We start from the raw sequence: 20,788 nt of genomic DNA on the forward strand, positions 1-20,788 counted from the left end.
TTAATATTTCATGCATAAAATATCAAGAAATAAATTGGGAAAGTGTATCAAAAAAAAATGCAAGTTATACACTGTTCACACTAGGGACTATATTTGTAGACAACGAAAACCAAAGGACGACAACTGTGTCCTTGGACCAGCTGCCATTGAGATCTAGATCGTAAAAATGCTTCAATATCGAGTCCGCGATTTTAAAATTAAAGCGCTAATATGATCATGCACCTACTGTCACTTTTGTTTTAAACTGAAAGTATGTATTTCCGGCTTTGTACTTTCACTTTCAATTTCATTTTGAAATAAAATGACATAGGGTCGGCACCCCTAAATAGGGACGATCCGGCAACCGTAAACAGACATATATTTTTTTTGGCCTTACACAAAATTTAAGTTGTCAAAAGAAACAACTACTAGAACCTTATTTAACATGTTTCATAAATTCCAATATTCGAGAGAATAAACATTAGAAGACAACAACCAGAGGTTACCCAGTTTTGATTGTTTGTTTGATGGTGTTTAATGCCACTATCAGTGACCTTGGCTATATTTATAAAAAAAGATATAAATTGTCAAATGTCCAATTTCTAATCTATAGATTTTTCATTAAAAAAAACATCTTGTTGATGTTATGCTTATTTCAACATTTTGTGGTATTTTTTCAAACTTATACATCTTATCATTAAACTCAATTTTAAATTGAGATAATTTTTTTTAATTTTCTGAAACATTTATTTAAGTCCAGATCTGTCTGTAACATATGTATTGTAAACACAGCCACAGTTGTCAAACTAGTACACCTTATCGCTATTTTGTCCATTCTGGAAAAAAACAGTCATGTAGACGACTTCCTGTTTGGGTCAAATATTGCAAAACCAAAGGTCATCAGCAATGAACTGTCTAAGCGATGAAAATATTTGGAAAGTGAACATTTTAAAATTTTCATAGTTTTACTTTATGAAGCAATTTTTAAAAGACAAATTACAGTCATTTAAAATGTTTTGTTTGATGTATTTACGATGGTTTAAACATTGTCTTTATGAAAAGTTTTATGCACAATATATACAGTCCGCCAAAAGTTAAGCACCACCTATTTTTATTGCATCGAAATTTTTTTCATTTAAAAAAATCAGATAATCCTTGAAAAAGAGAAAATATTCATGTAGCAATTTTGCTAACATATACCATAAACAAACCATAGACTTAAGTTTGTTCACTTATGCAGGTTCTATGCATTTGAAATTTGCGTTCATAGAAACGTGAAAATTACACAAATCAGAAACGGAATTTAAGTTTCACTGTGTCAGATTTAATTTTTTTACAACAATAAATCACCCAATATCATTAAAAGTCTCTACAAATAATCTTTGGTATGTTCGGCAAATTTAATGTCAATATTTTAGTCAATAGGATGTTTAACACCCTCTCTTCCGGTACAGTTCCATAACACGGTGTCTCATACTCTATCTGTACAAGCCTTCTGAACTTTAGTTGAGCAAATTTATTCCATTCAGCAACAATTGTGCTTCTTAAATCGCTAAGATTTTGCAACGGTGGATCTCTGCGATTGAGATTTCTGCCAATGGCATCCCAGACATGTTCGATAGGGTTCATGTCTGGAGACATGGAAGGCCAAAAGATAGTGTCAATGGCTTTTTGCTCTTTGTACTCTTTGTACTCGGTTACAATCCTTGCCCTGTGTGGTCTAGCATTGTCGTACATGCACAAGGGTCTTGAAGCAAGTGGATGATTATCAAAATGAGGGACTACAATGTTTCTAAGCACCAAATCCCTGTATGTCTGTCCGTTCATGTTACCCTGCAGAATATGCATACCCACCGTACAACAGTATGAGAAGAAACCCCATACTGTAACACCACCAGCAACGTATGCAGTCGTTGGGCAAATGTTGTTTTGGTCATTAGCAGTTTTATTTCCACGACAAACTCGTATTCTGCCGTCTATTGGTCGTAACAGAAACTGACTCTCATTTGACCAATGAACATTTTGCCAGCTTCGATGGTCATTAGCCCTTTGAAACCTGATTATATGGTGCCTGGTTGTTAGGGCAAGTCTCTTGACAACACGATGTGCTCTTAGGTAGCCTCTATGAAGTCGACGGACCAATGTTCGAACACTAACATGACCACCTTGACACCAGTGGTGTCTAAGTTGTGGGGCAGGAGTAAATGGTTTGGCTTTAGCACAACCAATAAGGAGTCTGTCATCATGATCGGTTGTTAAACGGGGTCTTCCGGACCTTGGTCTATCATTTACAGTTCCTGTGTCAACATGACGTTGTAAAAATCTGACAATGACAGGGTGTTTAACATTGAAATGGTTACCTATGCAACTAGTGCTCCTACCGGCATTTGACATGTCAATTGCTTGTCAAGGTTCAGTCACATATAACTTAACCCTTGCCATATTTCACAGTGACTTGGTGAAGGTCAAATTTCACCTGTACGCGGGACAGTAGGAAGATGATTTAAAGGCATCGAAACAGTGTATTCGAAAAAGTGCAGATGACCTTTAATAAAAAATTGCTTGGCGTGTTTATCGGAGTTTATTTTATTTTGTCGTGATGAATTTTCTTAGTGTATGTTATAGGCAATTCATAACATCAAACATAAATATTTTTTTTCGCAATAGTTGAAAAAATATTGCCAGTTATATTTAGGTGGTGCTTAACTTTTGGCGGACTGTATATTATCTATCAAGATGCCAGATAGCTTCAACTGGTTAGAAAAAGATGTGTACTTTTAGAACTTATCCAGATTGGCATATCAATAGCGATAAGGTGTATTCCTAAAGAAGCTTAAGAGAGGGTTGGAAGAACTTTTTTGGGATCGTCAGCATTAGACCGGCTTATTGAAACGGGAAGTCAGGATTTTCCCTAATTAGGATTCTGGAATTCGGATTAATTTTTCAGAAATTCAGGATGACACCCCCTCCTAAGATCACATGCACTTATGTTAAATTTATCTGTAATGTCTATCAATATTTTAATGCATTAAATACCAGTGAATGGCTGGTAATCGTTTCTTCATCCTCTGTTGATATCTAATGAGCACAGACAACAATGAATTGTTATGCAAAAGGAAGTCTTGCTCATAGTCATACCAACCTCCCAAGGTAAGGGGACGACCATTTGATATTCTGGGGGGGGGGGGGGCCAGGGGGATTTGTTTTGGATGGGTTATTTATTTTTGTGGACCAAAAGGACAGATTATCTATTTTCATTTTGGCCGAGCGGAGCGAGGTGAAATAAATCAGCGAAGAGTGTGGGGTTCGCTGCAGGCCCCAAGAAGCTTTAGAAAAAATGGCGCAAAATCATGCATTGTGCGCGTTTCCCAGACCCTTTCTTAATCTGATCGCAAGTTCTGTTTTAATTTTTTGACAATATTCTGGTCTCAAAGCAAAATATTTAGATTCAGTGTAAGACTTTTAGTTTTTAGGGACAACATCAAAAAACCAAAATGTAGGACAAAGCAAAAAATGTTTCAGCTTGCAGAAAACCTTTTATACATGTACCTGTCAATTATGTTTTTTTTTCAAATTAAGTTAAGAGGGGGCTGATTATCATTGATACATGTATAACTATGTCAAATCAGTTTTTATAACACATTTTAATTACAACTTGATGTAGTTCCTAATTGGGATACAATTTAAAGTAGTTTGTAATAGACAAAAGGTCCTTAAATATAATAAAACTCAAGTTTAAAACATAATTACTAAATTACAAATAGAATGCAACACTAAGAGAATAGTCATAAAGAAGGGCAATCAATGAACAAAAGACGAACCCGGGAACAGATAAAACACAAAACGACAAACATTATAGACAATCAACACTGAAAAATAAAAATAAATGAGAAACATGGATCTAAAAAAAAACAGGGGCTACGTCAGAGGGTGAACAGAACTTGCTTCTTGCAAGACACTTGCCATGAAAACAATTTGATATGAAGACAAGCTTTTGTTTTGAAATTTCCAACATGAGGCATTTGCCTCAATGTAGATACGACCCTGTAATAAAAGTGAGGTATATGTTCACGAGAAAATATACCTCAAGTGAAATGAAACCCATTTTCAAACATTTCAAATACATTAATATTTATATTATTAAAAGATTTGGGAAGTTTTTCCGGAAAAAAATATGAAAAAAGACGAATTTTGGAAGAATCTGGTGCCATCTTATACTTCAGAATAGCATTTATAAAATGGCTTAAAAGACCTGCCAAGTTATTTTCAATACATTGTAAGTCAGGTTATTTATTTTCAAACTACCACAGAACAAACCATTCATTTTTGTTATTATCAAGGCTGAGTTATTTATTTTCAAAATCCTCCTGGCCCCCCCGGAATATCAAATGGTCGTCCCCTAACAATTAATGGCTTCCCTTCAAGTCTGTATGCTCAACTCCCCCTTTCAATCTTGTCTGCAAACTCAGACTTTCGAATCTGTGTTCAATATTACGAAAACAGACAGTTTCTGCAATTATCTTTTGATCGAGGTTAACATTGTCGGTTGAGACTGTCAACAAACACGTGGCTTACTTCCCCCTTTTTTGCGTGTTTACATCTTACCTGTCATCTTGAAATTCACTTGGTACACGTTTTGGCTTTGCCAAGGTTTCTATTCGCCGTTCTTCTAAAAATAAAGAAAAGCTTTCATTTAAAACCGATATCTTATTGTTGAATTTTAGAATAGTTTAACATTAAAATGTGTATTTACAAACCTTTCGCTGTATCCGACATCTTTTCCCGCGTTGTTGTCAAGCCTCACGTTGTCAATGACTCGCTTTCGATTGTTTTCATTGGCTAATTTCACTTCATTATCACTAAGCCGTTTTATCCCACAATCAATCAATCAGCTGATCAAGTGACACAACCGCACAATGATTAAAGCCCTTTCAATGTTTAAAAGGACTCATAATCTTTAACAAGTTTAATAAGAATTTATTTTCATTGTGTAAATAGTTGTTTTGCGTTGACATGTTAGCTAATACAGAAAGTATTGATCATTAATCTTTATATTAAAATTGATGGGAAAATATGGATTGTTCCAACTTAATTGTTCAAAATAACTGGGACTATTATAATATATATTATGTCCGAGAAAATAAATAGCGGCGGACCAGAGACATATACTTTTGTATTACAATTGTATTTATATTTCTCTGGCTGGGCTAAAAGTGGAGAATATAATATAAAATTTTAAACAATTGCAACTATTTGAATTTCCCCCTCAAAAAAAAAAAAAAAAAATAGATAAATAAATAAATATACATTTATAAAAAATATTGAAACTTCTGTTGGAAAACTGAAGTTAATATCGCTTAAATATATATTTGTATACAATTTTTGTGCTATGTTTTTTTAAAAAAAAGTCAGTATACCATGTATATTAATAAGTAAAGAGTAATAATTAGGTTAAAATATTCAGAGAGCGAAAGTGTTTGCCCGGCATTGAAAAATAAAAATTCACTGAGATGGCCAGCTGGTCGGATTGATATACCCTCAACACAACATCTCGACATGTCGAATAAAACAAATAATTATTTCTTTATCATATATTAGTCAACAAAACTGGGAATAGTTTACTAAGTCAATATCAGGGAATAGTAAAGTATTATGCCCCACACAAAAGTAACAATACATAAGTTGAAATCCAATTTATCTTACACTATTATAAGCAGAAAAGGTGTTAAATTATCTAATGCGCGGAAAATCACACAATTGCAAAGCAAAAACATACGTTTTAGAAAGGAATAAGTTGGAAATCCGGGGAGAATCCATGGCCGTATAAAAAAAGGGGGGGACTTGAAAGCTTTTGAACACAGGTGTCAAATCTATTTTGCAGAAAATGCCGGATCGGCACCCAATTATAAAGATGAGAATTAAGTACTTAGTATTCAAATATCTGCGGGGGCATTCAAAATTTTAATCAGACCATGTTCATGTTTCAATTTTTAAGTGCTAATATTTCCGTTTTTTTTTTTGGATTATAAAAGAATCTGGGATAAAATAAAAAAATGATATTAAAAAAATAGCACCTTTGTCGTAAATCATTTGCTTTTATAAGAAAACGACATTTTGTAAATATTAGACCAATTGAGCAATTTTCTTTAGCTTGGTATCGCGTGTATGCAATTTTATTATATACGGAAAATGAGTTGCACATCATTCAAGAAACAGGGGTCGATCCAAAGGAATTGTGTGAGGTTGCCGGACTCTCCCTTAATTATAATACTAGTAGAAAGTTTGTGTGTTTCGATTATTTTTTAATTTCTGACTCCCGTCGGGCTTCCACTTATTTGTCGAATGCCCCAAGCCCCATCCCAATTTTGAAAATCCCGGATCCGCTATTGGTTGCTTAATGATGCAGCGTTTGATTTTTTTTATGGAGTCTGAAACTCCCATATTTTTGATGTTGTTCCGATGTTTGATGCAATTGGGTCCGACTTATGGACAGTTATCAATGAGATATTTGTTTAATTGATTTTTTCAACCCACTAGCACAGAAGGCTGCCATGGCTACCACTAGATGAGGCAATGCATATCAAATAAATAATATGAATAGAAAATGTCATGACAGTTAATTAAAAAGAATGGATGGGACTGAAAAGGAAAGGAATTTTGACCGCCACAAGAAATACACGAAGAGTCGAGAAGGGATGAAATCTTCTCCCTTATATAAATTCACGTGAGCCACCATGGCATCTCAAACAAAACAAAAAAGATAACCCAATCTAATCTGACCCCGATCCCACCAGGTTATGCTCTTACTCTTGAATACCGCAATCTAAGCTGGCGAAGAAGCAGCAAATACCAATTGCCAAGTCTTTCGTATGACCTTGTGAAGCGAAGAATCAACAACCTACTACTTATTCTAAATACTAGTAATACAGTTTCAAAGGTTTAAACTATTCAACAATATGATATGTCTAAATATCAAATAAAAGTATGACAATCAGTACTATTATAAAATGTTTACTTATGGCATATCGCGTCTTTATTATATTCAATATAGTATTTTTTAAAGATTTTTTCTCATGGTACGTGCTACACCAGAAACATTACACCCAAAAACCTTCCGCAAAAGAGAAACAGTAGTAATAACTAAAAGAGCAAGGTCATAACATCAAAACTAACAGTAATAACCAGATAACGCAAAGAAAAATTACATAGACGCAATCATGTCGCATAATCCATTTCGTTGATCTAGATCGTTGAAAAGGTGTTGTCACAGGCAATATATATAAAAAAAAAAACCTGCATTAGAAGTCAAGGTTCGATGATGTCATCAAAATGTAAAAGGTCATATTGTTTTTACATGATCAACCCACATGAAGAATACCAAAAGCCTGTCAAGATTAAATAAAAAGAGAGTAACAGCCTGGACAAGATCCTGTCACTGGAAAATGTGGCTCTCAATTGATTTTTTTAAAAGATTTTCATATTAATTTTATATTCATTTCTTATTTTGATGGCGGGCATGCTAAACAGTGTTTGGGTCATCAAATTGTATTAAAGAATATCACTTATAACATTTTTCGTAAAGAACGGTAGAACTATATACCGTCAATGATTTTTTAGATTTACTTTATAATTCATCAAACACCAATGATTTTGTAACGGGTTAGGCAAAGTTTACTCGAAACAGGGTCTTCTAAGAATAAGATTTTTTTGAAAATCTTTTTGTTTTCAGAGGTTTTGATTGAAGTTATTCTATTCTGTTTGTAATTATCATATAAGAGCATGATATTTAAGCAATGTTTTATTTGTAGCAGTCCTATCAATAAGTTTTGATATACACCAATTTAGATTTAATTTAATCAACAGCCGTGACAATTTGCGTTGAACTTTACGTCATCAGACAAAATTCTTCAAAAGGATCTCAAATCTATTATTTTCGTAATGTTGCGGCTTTAATATGCTCTTTACATGAATGTACATGTTTCATGAAGGTTTTATCGATTGTGAACAAATTTGTTCTATATAAAGTAACAACAGCCATCTGTGTTGAGTGCAAGAACATCGCAATTTTTTTTAAATGATAAAATGAAAAAAAATGTTTGTGAAAATTTTGTTGTGCCAATTACATGATCTAGTAGCTTTTTACAGAGGGAAATAAGAAGACGATGGGCTGATAACAAGTATTGTCAGCACGTCTTTTAAAATATTGTATGTAAAAATCTACGTCATTTGGTCTTTGGTTGAGAGTATATACCATATTTTGTTAATTGTGGTATGCATACAAAATATCACTTGACTACTTCTTATGTACGATTACTTTAGTATTGCGAATCTAGTGTAGATAGGGAAAAAAACTTGTAGAAGACTCAGGCGAATGTTTGCGGAACATTCAAGTGCAAATATATCTTAGTAATATTTTTGGAATGTTTTCATGTATTTTGATCCTGAAACATTTGAAAAAAAAAACACTTGAATAAAACCTAACATTCCATTGTCCATTTTATGGGAGAGACCTATCAGTTCAAACGGTAGTGTTCCGTTGTTTTCATTTTCTGAAATAGACACTTCCATTTCCATTCTCAATTTTGCTGATGAAAACAAAGCCGTAGGTGAAATATGCGATGTGCGATGAAAATAAATTCACTCCATGTGATTATATTGCAATTAGAACATGTGCAGAAGTTGGCATGAGTACCATTTAAGAAATAAAACAATAGGAACACACAAATTAAATGAAAAGGTGAACACATAATTTACAGTAAAATGTAACGAGCACATGAAGTCCTTTTATTTACTGTAAGTTATGCAATTTGCCTTTGTGCGAAGTGTGGCAAAAATGAAAACATACTGGCCACACAACCTGTCATTTAGATTAAACTTTCAGAAACATGATCTCAACTTTACACCAGATATATAAGTCTAATATAAATAAAACACCCTTTATGTTCTAGATAATACAAAAATGCAAAAGAAGAAGAAAAGAGATACTTCCCATACATTAGACAAACAAAAACTGAACTGTAGAGTGTGGCTTCGAACATGAAAGAGTCGAATGGTATGATATTGTTGGACACTGTAAACAGCTAAACAGCTATGAATATTCTCCCAGCTCAGATAGGAGTTCAAATTTATATATCATGGAAGAAGCTGAAGTTGATCGTGTTGCCATGAACAATGCAGAAATTAGAGAGATCTAAATTAAATCTGTTATCCCATCTAAAATAGTCAAATACAATAGTGATCTATGCAGACAGTCAAACATGTACGGTGCTTTCATAATAATTTAAATTCCACCACAGAAGAGCTTGCTAGACAAGCAAAAGAAGCAGCAGTAAAGGGCGAACAGGGAAAAATTTATAAAATTAAAGACCAATCTGTGGCACATTTCGTAGCGCTAACGATGTCCCTATAAAAGACAAAAATGGAAGGCTATTGACAACAGAAGACGAGCAAAAAGACAGATGGGCCGAACACTTCAAAGAAGTACTGAACAGACCACCCCCAGATGACGAAGCAATAATAATTGAAGAAGTTCAAGATTTAGAAATAAACATTTACTTACCAAACAGGCAGGAAATAATAACAGCAAAAAAATCATTAAAAAATAGAAAATCACCATGGCAGGATAATCTTAGTGCAGAACTTTTCAAAGCTGACCCAGAACTTGCAACTGAAATTCTTCAATTACTATTTACATCAATATGGGAAAAGAAAATCATACCTGACTATTTGACCAAAGGTGAATTGATAAAGTTAGTCAAGAAGGGATCTCTTAGTGACTGCAACAACTGGCGAGGTATTACCTTCTTGTCAATTTCATGTAAAATCATGGCCAAATTTATTATCCAAAGAATAATTGATGCAAATGATAAACAACTAAGAGAGGAGCAAGCAGGATTTCGTAAAGGTAGAGGATGCATTGATCAAATATTTGCTTTACGTAACATCATCGAACATACAGAATGGCAAAGGCAGCTTTACATCAACTTTGTGGATTTCCAGAAAGCTTTTGACAGCATCAACAGAAAGAGCTTGTGGCAAATACTTAGAGAGCATATTTTAACTGATCCTATCTGCTTAGTGTCATGTGTGATGGGAGAAAAAATGTGTTGATAAAAATACCTAACTCCAAAGTAAATTCAAAATAAGGAAAGTCCCTAAAACATAACAAAACCAAACGCTCGACAAAACCAACCAACAAACCAACCAACCAAATGCCATATTCCTGACTTGGTACAGTACAAGCATTTCTAAACACGGCGAAAATGATAGGCTAAACATGAGAATGTCTGTAAAAAGATCGTCTGCTTTGACAAACATATATGAATACACCGTAATTTGAACCCTTACATGTTCTATCTATATTAGAGTTATATCATTGAACTTATTTCAGAATGATATAAACATAAAATTCTTTTGTTTAACATTTTTACGGATTCTACGAATGAAACATTTTTAGAAATAGTTATTTGCACAGTTTAAACATGCCCACCCATAAACATAATGATCTTCAATCAGGTAACCTTGAAATCAGATATGATAAAGACATAAGCTATTTAAATCTATTTGCGATTATCACGTGACTAGCTCTTGCACACGTATAATTGATCAACAAGTGTCATGGCGTCTAGGCAATCTGTGGAGGCCGAGAATTTTTGTGGAATATGTAAGTCTGCATATACATCTCCAAGAATTCTGAACTGTTTTCATGTATTTTGTACACCTTGTTTGGAAAAGCTGATAGAAAATACTCAAACATTCCGATGTCCGCTTTGTAGGAAAGACCTGCCTGTTCCAATAGAAGGCATTGAAAAATTTCCATTGTGTCCATTCATGGAAATATGTAATGAAGAAAAAACATCTGATTGTGAAATAACTTGTGAAATGTGTGACGAAATCGTAGTTCACTCCAAATGTGTTGATTGCGATCAGAACATGTGCAGGATTTGCCATGAATACCATTTGAGAAATAACACTTTCCGAAAACATAAATTAATTGAGAAAATGAACCCAGAAATACCTGTCGAACAGTATACAGGGACACAGGACAACGAACAATGCAGTGAACACGGGAAGGAATTTTCAATTTACTGTAAGTCATGCAATTTGCCTATTTGTGATGAATGCACACAATCCAAACATGCTTGTCACAAAATTAAAGATTTAGAGTATACTGTCAAAAACATGATCTCATCTTTGGACATGCTAGTTATAAATCTTCAATCAAAAATACCTTTTATGGACAATATAATACAAAATGCAAAGGAGGAAGAAAAGAAATACTGTACACATATTAAACAAACAAAAACTGAACTGAAGAGTGTGGCTTCAAACTTGAAAGATATGATGTGCAAGTCAATTGATATGATGTTGTCGGAGAGCATATACGACTTAGAATCTTTTTCCAAAGCAGATAAGAAAATTATTCAAACATTCATAGAAGACTCTGAACTGAATCGTATTGCTATGATTAAATTACTAAAGACAATCGAGGGAACTATCAGATGTGGCGTCGCATCCAAAATAGTTGGATATAGTGGTGCTCTAGGACGACAGTCAATCATGTACGATGAACATCTTTTTCAGTTTGAGATGAAGCTAAGTATTCCAAAATTTCATGCGGGCACGTTTTCCCATCACCAAATGAAAGATTTTTTTGGGAAAATTAAGCGAGAAAAAAGCACAAAAGTCTTAACAAAAACACAATTGCCATCCTTCCAAATCCCCGTCTTTGGAAACATCTTGAAAATGACAAAAGTGACGAACTTTCAAAGTGAATCTGACATGAGAAGTATTATGTCTATAGGCGATTCGCATGTGTATGTTACTCATCTGAAGTATATCCGTCGTCTGATTCAAAATGGCGGCCCTTACTATAATGCCAGAGTTATCAAATTTGATCTAAATGGACAACAGAAAGAGGAATCAAACACATTACATGCAGAGGGAACCAGATTTACAATAATTGGAATGAATACCAAAGGTCTCTTCGTTTGGTGTGACAATAACATCAAATCAGTACCAATGGAAAATGGAGATATTATTGGCGCGCCAATAAATCCGTGGGAAAATGATGTAGCCGATCATTGCCAAAATAGAATTGCATGCTTTATGGATAATGGCAATATGTTTATTATTTGCGACAGCAGATTTTTTGAAGTCAATGAAACTGGTAAAACAATCCGAACTTTTATTAGTGCGGACATTTCTAAAAAAGGGAGTAGTTATCGGGCAAATTTTGTTCTATTTAGTAAGGCAAAAGTCTTTCTTATTGCATATTCTAAAGAGATATATACAATTTCTTTAACTGGGGACCTAAAACATTTGCATAGAAATGAAAACTCCGATTTTGTAGCAATGTGCGAAGATCGTCATGAAAACGTGTTTGTGGCTGATAAGAAAAATAATAGCGTAGCGCTTTTTACATCAGACGGTCATTATGTTCGTGACATACTGACCTCAAAAGAAGAAATTGATGGACCAAAGTCTCTGACCATTGACGGAAGAGGTAACTTGTGGGTTCTTATGAATGAGGATAAAATTACGGTGAACTCATATTTGTAGTGAATTTTGACTTTACATTGTGATAATAAAATTAAACATTTGAAGTATTGAATTCCAGTGTACAATCAATGTTTTCTTCCAGTTAACTGTTGATAATTAAGGTATTGCAAACTTAAGTGACATACATTAAATATTTGAGGATCCAAGCTCTTTTCCAAGCTAATCTAAAAAAAATCTTCATCCCATTATAATATAGGATAAGGTATGATAAGGCCACTGTTTTGGTCCCTTGAAATAAAAAATCAACCAGTTCTATGAATCCATTAATTTTAAATATTATCAATCATTTGTACAGACGATATTAGTCTGTCAGATATCAGTATTTATATTTTTAATAGCGTCTTAATTTATTTGCATTAGGGTTTCGAACGTCTTGTATTTAATGTAAAGCGGCAAAAATAAGCCCCTATACAGTTCCTGTTTTTGCGATTGAGATATAAGCCAAATTAAGACTACGGTAGTTACCGGTGTTGATATCCCATAAATTGATTAAGAAGACAAATCAAGGTAACACCAAAAACTGAGGGAAAAGTAAAAGGAGCGAGACCGGGTGTTTCAACAGGATAATCGTCTCCTGCTATGCATCACCCGCCATGCAAATTCACACTCTGTCAAAATGTCACAATCGGTACAATAACAGATTCGATGACTCTTCTGGTATCTTAAGATCTAGGACAGCATCAACATATCGCTAGTGAATTGTGACATATGCATATCGTATAGGCGATCCAATTCGCGATGGAGACCGTAAAGGTTATGCAGTGTGGATTAAAGTCCTTATTCCTTATAACTTTGTTACAAAAAAGCCTTTTAAAATCAGATATTTCACTACAAGATATCTTATACTATCGTACATCAAAGGGCAATATCCCATTATATTATACGCAAAAATACTACTAATGAGAACACCACCGCAACAAGGTAATGAACTCCTATGGATTGTGAAATTAAAAGATTCTTATTGGTGTTAAATAATTTTCAGTGGCAAATATAACATGCATATATCAGGACAAACACATGTTAATGTTATTGGAATATGAACCCTGCTTATTCTAGACAGACATGCTTAGCCAGATTTTAACGTTCAAGTTCAAAAGGTAACATTCCGTAAGAAAATATGACTCTATTCCCGCGCACAATATTCTGATTCAGGGTGGGATCCAGTCTTTGTTCTAAGACCTAAATGCCGAGTTATTAGCTACAAATACCAATTTTTAAGGCCTTTGTTTGACCCGGCAGGTAATTGAACCAACAATATCATTCTCTCGAGGCTACACGTTTCCATCATACCATCGATGCGAATGGTGATAGTAAAGATATTATGATAAGAGGGAGGGTCGACAAACATATTTAACCGCCACATTCTTTTTTTCCTGTAATTAAGTGGTTGTCGTTGATTGTTTTCTACCATTTTCCCCGTTAAGTTTGTTTTAGTATAAATCAGATCGTTGGTTTTCTGAGTTGAATTGTTTCAAATTTCATCATGTAGGGGCTTTTTATAGCATAAGAGTTTTGATCATTGTTCAAGGCTGCACGGTGACTCATAGTTGCTTACATCCACTTCTATTTGTCTATTGTGGATACTTGACTCTTTGAAAATGATATAACCTCTCCTTATTATTATATAGAAAGCTGGCAATTTTAATTGGTTTTTAAAAAATGTAATACATATACACTGCTTACCAAAATCCTGAGAGTGAAACAAATTCAACCTCTTTTAATAAATTTGAAATATTTTACAATGTGAAATTTTCTCCAGTGTCAATAGAAAAAAATCTTATTAGTTCAGTAGCACTATTTGTCCTAAATTTCCCCTCGACAAAAGTTCATTGTAATTAGCATTGTGTCCTGAGATATAACACTGACATGCTTTAATAAGAGACTTAACTTACAAAGAGAGCCGAAAGATACATAGGAAAATTCAAACTCATAAGTCGAAAACAAACTGACAATGCCATGGCAAAAAACGAAAAACGACGACAAAACAAACAACAGTACACAAACACAACATAGAAAACCAAATACTGAGCAACACGATCCCCACCAAAAAACCGGGGTGATCTCAGGTGCTCCGGAAGAGTAAACAGATCCTGCGCCACATGTGGCACCCGTCGTCTTGCTCGTGCAAGTAAAAACCAGGTGATAAGTATAATTAGGTAGACCACATTCGAGGAAAAGGGAACGAAATTGTGGTTACAACAATTGGCTCATTGTCCGTTATCATCTATGAAACAAATATTCCATAACTGTCAACCAACTCGTGATGGCGTCCGTAAAATTGTCGCAGGATGCTTTCAACCTCACCTATTGAATCTCTTGGTTCAATAGCTTCCTTTAAAGCAGCCATCCTCTATCAAGGAAATCATGAGAGGAAATGCAAATTTTGGAATATCGTATCAACTGGGAGATGTATACTCCATATACAGGCGCTACTGGAATGTTGCTACATATAAATGGAAAGTTCACAACTGGGAAGCTGAAATCATCTTTTTTGTTGAAAAGTTTTGTTCTCAACGGACCCTCATTGTCAATTTCTAGATGCAAGTCAAGATATGTGGCAGACTTAACTGTATCTGTTGTATCCTTTATTTCAAGTTCGATGGGATAGATGCGTTCAACAAAGTCACCAAACTTTGAAATACTAGTATCTAGTGAGAGGACATCATCTATGTAGCGGAATGTAAAGTTAAAGGATAATGCCTGCTTGTTTTCATTCTTCATAAGAAGCTCCTGTATGATGTCATCCTCATATGAATAAAGAAACAAGGCGGCAAGAAGAGGAGCACAGTTGGTTCCCATGGGAATGCCTATGGTTTGTTGAAAAACACGTCCTCCAAATGTAACAAATATGTTGTCAATCAAGAAATCAAGCACCTTGATAATGTCAGTTTCAGAGAATTTTTGTTTGCATCAGAGTGATTTTTTGGCAAAGTACGATGTATCCCTCCCTGGGGCAAGATACTTGTATCTACGTTGGTCATTCTTTTTTATGAAACAAAGCAGGACCAATACTTTAAATTTGTCTTTTAGTTGGAATGGGGAATACTTGTATAAAGGGTAGAAAATATGAAAACGAACATGTGTTTATTATTTTGAAATTAGTTTATAATGGCAAGCAAACAACATAACAATTCTCTACAAATCAGATATCACAGAGAAAATTAATGATTGAACAACACACGCATTACCAAAAATTAGGGTGCTACAGGCGATATATATTTTCTGTTCCGCTATTTCAAAATGCTGTGATAAGTTGTATTCGATGAGAAGTTATGACTCAAAAGAGGGACCAGGATTGTGACTACAACAAATGGTTTCTGTGACACACACATGTTATCATAACGTTTAAACATGACACGCAGGCGACCACGAATGTTTTCAAGTGATGACAAATGGAAACAAACTCGAGAAGAATTTTTGGAATAAGCATACATGATAAATCTCGTTCGTTGTGTGACAATACAATAACACCTTATCAGTGGAAAATAAGGAAATAAATGCATTGGAGAGCTTACGTGTCATATCACGCCTCTATGATAGTGGGGTGCTATTTACAAGAAAGCTTTTGAATCAACAGTTTCAAGAAGCAAAATTGACGTCATCAGTCGCAAGATTTATGGACGCCATCATGAGTTGGTTGGCCGTTATGGAATATCTGTGTCTAAGATGACAACGGATCTGGCCCAATTGTCGTAGCCACTCTTCTGTCATCTTTAAGATGTATTCGCATTAAATTTATGACTAGAAAAAGGGACCAGTATAGTGACTACAACAAATGGATTATTTGACACATGCACAACAACGTTCAAACAAGACGCACAGGCGACCACGTGTTCATTTTGAAGTGATGATCATATTTTTATATAAACGGGAAAAGAAACAATAAACAAGGTCATTACCATGAGTCCCTTAAAAATATGTACAATTATTGAACACATGGTAATTTTTTTCGTAGGGTGACAAATCAAAGACATTATAAATGGAAAATGAGACATTGTTAATGTTTGAATGCATGGGAAAATATAACTAATTTTGGTCGTTTGGTTGCTGTCTCATTACATCATATATAGTTTACTGCCCATAGCTAACAAAAAACAGATTTAAGCGAAGTATATACTTAACAAATTAGAATATCATAACCAAAAGAGAAAGATAATATCTTCAGTAGGAACCATACATACATATTGTACATAATGTAGTTTAGTATATATAACCATGTAGATTCTGAAGGAATTTACCCTTTCCACGACTTTTAATATTTTCGTAAATTATTTTGAGTTAATTTCCAAATTTTGATGATAATGATGTCCATCAATGACGGCAGTTTAGGGCAATCAACCAAATGTACCATTTAGTTTGTACAAAGAATCGTTAAGTTTTCTAAGCGACTGGTAGCAATTGAATGTGCCATGTCAAATGGTAGATTTTTGCGTACGCTACTTGAGGTCCTTTTTCGATTTAGATCATCATCCTAAATACTTAGGAATGCCAATGTCAACCAAATGAGTCATCAAGAATCATCAAGCATAATATTGAAAGGGAATCACCAATCAATATAAAACGTAACGATTTGCTGCTTTTTATGTACATTTATGAATTCTTTTTATTGGGAAAGCAAAAAAGCAAAAAGTGGGGTACGTCATAGATATATTAATACAAGGACAAATATATTTATTTAGCCAAACTGGACCTAACAATAATACTTTTCATTCATTTATTTTCGTGGTATCAATTTTCGCGGATAGAGAAAAAAAGACATTTTGTGGGATACGTAAATTCGTGGATCGCTGTTTCAAAAATGAAAAACAAAACAAAAGTTACTGATACTCAATTCGTGGATCTCTGTTAGAAAGATAATAAAACAAAAGATAAAAATTCATTGAAAATGTTTTAAAATGTCAAGTCAGCGCTTGATCATCCTAGGTTAAAGTGTTCATTTAAAACTTGGATCGCAAGCGAGGACAAAGGCAACTAATTATTTGTTTGTTTAACACTTTATATTTCCTCAGATAGAATGTTCTTATAATTTGCCAAAATGGAGATTTTGCCATGCGTTTTTAAAAAAATATAATCAAAAGTATGGGTCACCGTGAATAACAAAAGAAATTTATGAGATAGAATTTTGAAATAAATTACGACAAGATAGCTTTTATAATATGCTTTAAGAAAATACCAAGAACAAAACGGTGTCTTCGAACTTCTTCTCCGAAGTACGAAATGAAAATTTCACTATCATTCCAATGTAAAAATTTTCAATAATCACCAATAAACCAAATTATGACAAGGTAATTAACAACTTAGTTATTTCCCATGAACAATTTTAATTGATTTAAAAAAGTAATTTCTCATTGATTTTCTAAAGATTTCAATATTTATTTAATCAAAATACTTTTATATTTTATTTCAAAAATACGTTTTATGTTACTATGTTTTCGCAAGTCAACACTATACTAGAATTGCACAACATAACCGGAAATAAATATCCGACTCAATACACATTTCTCGGGATTATTCTTCCTTGTATTCTTAATTTTGTGGTATTTTGTGACCCACGAAACCCACAAAAATTGGTTTACCACGAATAAATATGAACCCACAGTAGACGAAAATTTGCTTAACTACTGTGACTGAGAACATGATGACGACTATAGTAATTGAAAAAAAATGAAAAAATATTTTCGTCTGAAACTTTGTCACAACGTACGGAAAATTCATGACCCTGACTATTGGGTAAATGTTTGCCAACGGCCATATTTTAAATTTTTTCATATTTATTTGTAGTGGCCATGTTAAAACTATTTTACGAAGACATGTTTTAAGGAGAACCGAAACCATATTTATTCGGTACTTATAATTATAATTATTGACTCTTTTCATAATTGTATAGATTTTAAAATACATGTATGTTGTATTTTAGTGTAGCATCTGATTTTGTGTTGATGGCGCATAGTTGATCGTCCCTGTTTAGCTTGTTAGCATCAATAGAAGTTGTCTGTAGTTGTCTCAAAATACTGTGGATTCATTGATTGTCGTGGGTACCAATTTTCGTGGATTGAGAAAGCTCTGTATTTTCGTAGATATTTGATTTCTTGGTTTTACTAAGGTCTGCATACAAGCTTATAGAAAATTTGTACTTAGTTGAACATTTAAATTCGTGGTTCACCTGTAACCACGAAATCAACGAAAATTGGTTTCCAACGAATAATAATGAATCCACAGTAGATAACCTGCTTTCGCACATTGACACATGTTTAATTAGTACTTTTTACTTTTGTATCTGTATCATGTTCATATAATGAACTATTATAGTTTAAATATTAATTTGATACGGATACCAATTCTTTTGTATCTCAGATTATACGGATAACTTAGGAATGACGTAACTTGTGAATGCCAGTTAATGAAAGATTACAATATTTTGTAAAAATGCAGATTTGGCAATATGTTTGGTAGAAGACAATGCATTTGTTTATCCTCATGCTTGTTATGTTGATATGGAAGCCTAGCAACCATACAATGCAATTTCCGCGTGACAACCTCTTGCATACTGTTATTGCAAATCAAGAGTAAAGAGTAAATATGGCGAAAAGACTACTGGCTGAAGAAGAGAATTTTTGTGCAATATGCAACTCGCAATATACCTCTCCAAGACTTTTGGACTGTTTTCATATATTTTGTACGCCTTGTTTGGAAAAACTTATAGAGGGTAAGCAAACATTCCGATGTCCGCTTTGTAGAAGAGACCTTCCAGTTCCAAAAGAAGGCATTGAAAGTGTTCCATTTTTTTCCATATACGACGAAGAGCAACAGTGTTAAGACAAACGAAACAAAAAGAACATGCGAAATGTGTGATGAAATTGAAATTCATTCCAGATGTATAGACTGTGATCAGAACATGTGCAAAAGTTGCCATGACTACCATTTGAGAAATAAAACTTTCAGGAAACACAAACTAGTTGAAGAAAACACAGAACTTCCTAAAAAACAAGATGGAATGCGACCGGGAGACATACAATGCGGTGAGCATGTGAAGGAATTTTTATTTTACTGTAAGTCATGCAATTCGCTTATCTGAAAGGATTGTAAAGAATCAAAACACTTCCTTCACAAAACCGAATATTTAGATTTTGCTGTTAAAAACATGACCTTATCTTTGACTACGTTGATTACAAGTTTAAATTCAAAAATACCCTTTTTGGACAACACAATAGAAAATGCAAAAACAGAAAAAAAGAAATACCAGACACACATAGAACAAACAAAAACTGAATTGCGGAGGGCTGCATTCAATTTGAAAGAATGGATGTGTACATCAGTTGATATGATTTTATCCGATTCTTTGCAAAACCTAGAATCTCTTTCGCATACAGATAAGAAAACTCTGCAAACCTAGATAGATGAAGCTGAACACCACCGTATTGCTATTATAAAATTCAAAAAGACAATAGAAGCAATTATTAACTGTGGTATCCAATCCAAAATAGTAGAATTCAGCAGTGCCATTTGCAGACAATAAAAATGTACGATGAAAACTATTCACTGTCCGGGATGATGTTAAAATTCCCTAAATATAATCCAGACACGTTGTCGTTTAACCATATGAAAGATTTTTTTGGATCAGTCGAAGCAGATGAAAACACAACAGTTTTACCTACAGTGCATTTCCCATGTCTTCAAACTATTGGTTTTATGAGCATAATAACTTTTAAACAAGAATTTAAGTTTAAGGTCGAATATGGTGCATCAAAATTGATGACAGCAGGCGGACCTCACGTTTGTGTTACACACGAAAGTTGTTCTCGTAATGACAGGAACTATCTTTGTAAAGTCACAGCTTATGACTTAAGAGGTAAATCAAATGTAATTTCGACACAATATGTAGACATTGGAACCACACTTGAATTCATTTGTTTTAACAACGGAAAATTCATTTTATGGTTCGGACCAAAAATAAGAACCTTAGATGAAAAACAAATTGGAGGAGCAATTTCCACAAAGTATCTTTCATGGGAAAATGACCTACCTAATCTTTCCGAACAAGGCTGTGCATGTATAATAGACAACGGAAACATGTTATTTCTAATAAACAACACATTTTACGAAGTTAATAAAACAGGTAAAACTGTTCGAATGTTTTCTTGCGCCTATATTTTGGAACGCATTCATAATAAGGCAAAGTGAATTTTATATACACAGACAAAAACAATTGTAGTTGCTTATAGTAACGAAGTATTCGCGATTTCTTTAA

The 20,788-nt window shown here is 33.8% G+C and overlaps 2 protein-coding genes across 3 annotated transcripts in view; one reads left to right on the forward strand and one right to left on the reverse strand.

Moving 5' to 3' along the window:
• LOC127723584 (testicular haploid expressed gene protein-like) overlaps window positions 1-20,788 on the reverse strand; it is a 66,747-nt gene that overhangs the window by 22,458 nt on the left and 23,501 nt on the right. The window contains exons 1-2 of one of the 2 annotated variants that reach the window (XM_052230258.1): window positions 4,737-4,857; window positions 4,585-4,648 (exon numbers count right to left, since the gene is read on the reverse strand). In XM_052230258.1, the coding sequence (XP_052086218.1) occupies window positions 4,585-4,648; window positions 4,737-4,755 (83 nt within the window). In that variant the 5' untranslated portion in view covers window positions 4,756-4,857. Of the gene's footprint in view, window positions 1-4,584; window positions 4,649-4,736; window positions 4,858-20,788 lie in introns of those variants that run through there. The other variant, XM_052230256.1, reaches the window with a different exon arrangement.
• Window positions 10,592-12,578, forward strand: LOC127723583 (uncharacterized). The gene has a single exon (XM_052230255.1). The coding sequence runs from the start codon at window positions 10,597-10,599 to the stop codon at window positions 12,538-12,540; it is 1,944 nt and encodes a 647-aa protein (XP_052086215.1). The 5' UTR covers window positions 10,592-10,596; the 3' UTR covers window positions 12,541-12,578.

This window comes from Mytilus californianus, unplaced genomic scaffold, assembly GCF_021869535.1.
Source record: "Mytilus californianus isolate M0D057914Y unplaced genomic scaffold, xbMytCali1.0.p SCAF_13, whole genome shotgun sequence".
NCBI lineage: Eukaryota > Metazoa > Mollusca > Bivalvia > Mytilida > Mytilidae > Mytilus > Mytilus californianus.

What these genes read in the sequence shown, in the direction of transcription:
- LOC127723583 (XM_052230255.1), top strand. Translation starts at nt 10,597, where the DNA reads ATGGCGTCTAGGCAATCTGTGGAGGCCGAGAATTTTTGTGGAATATGT.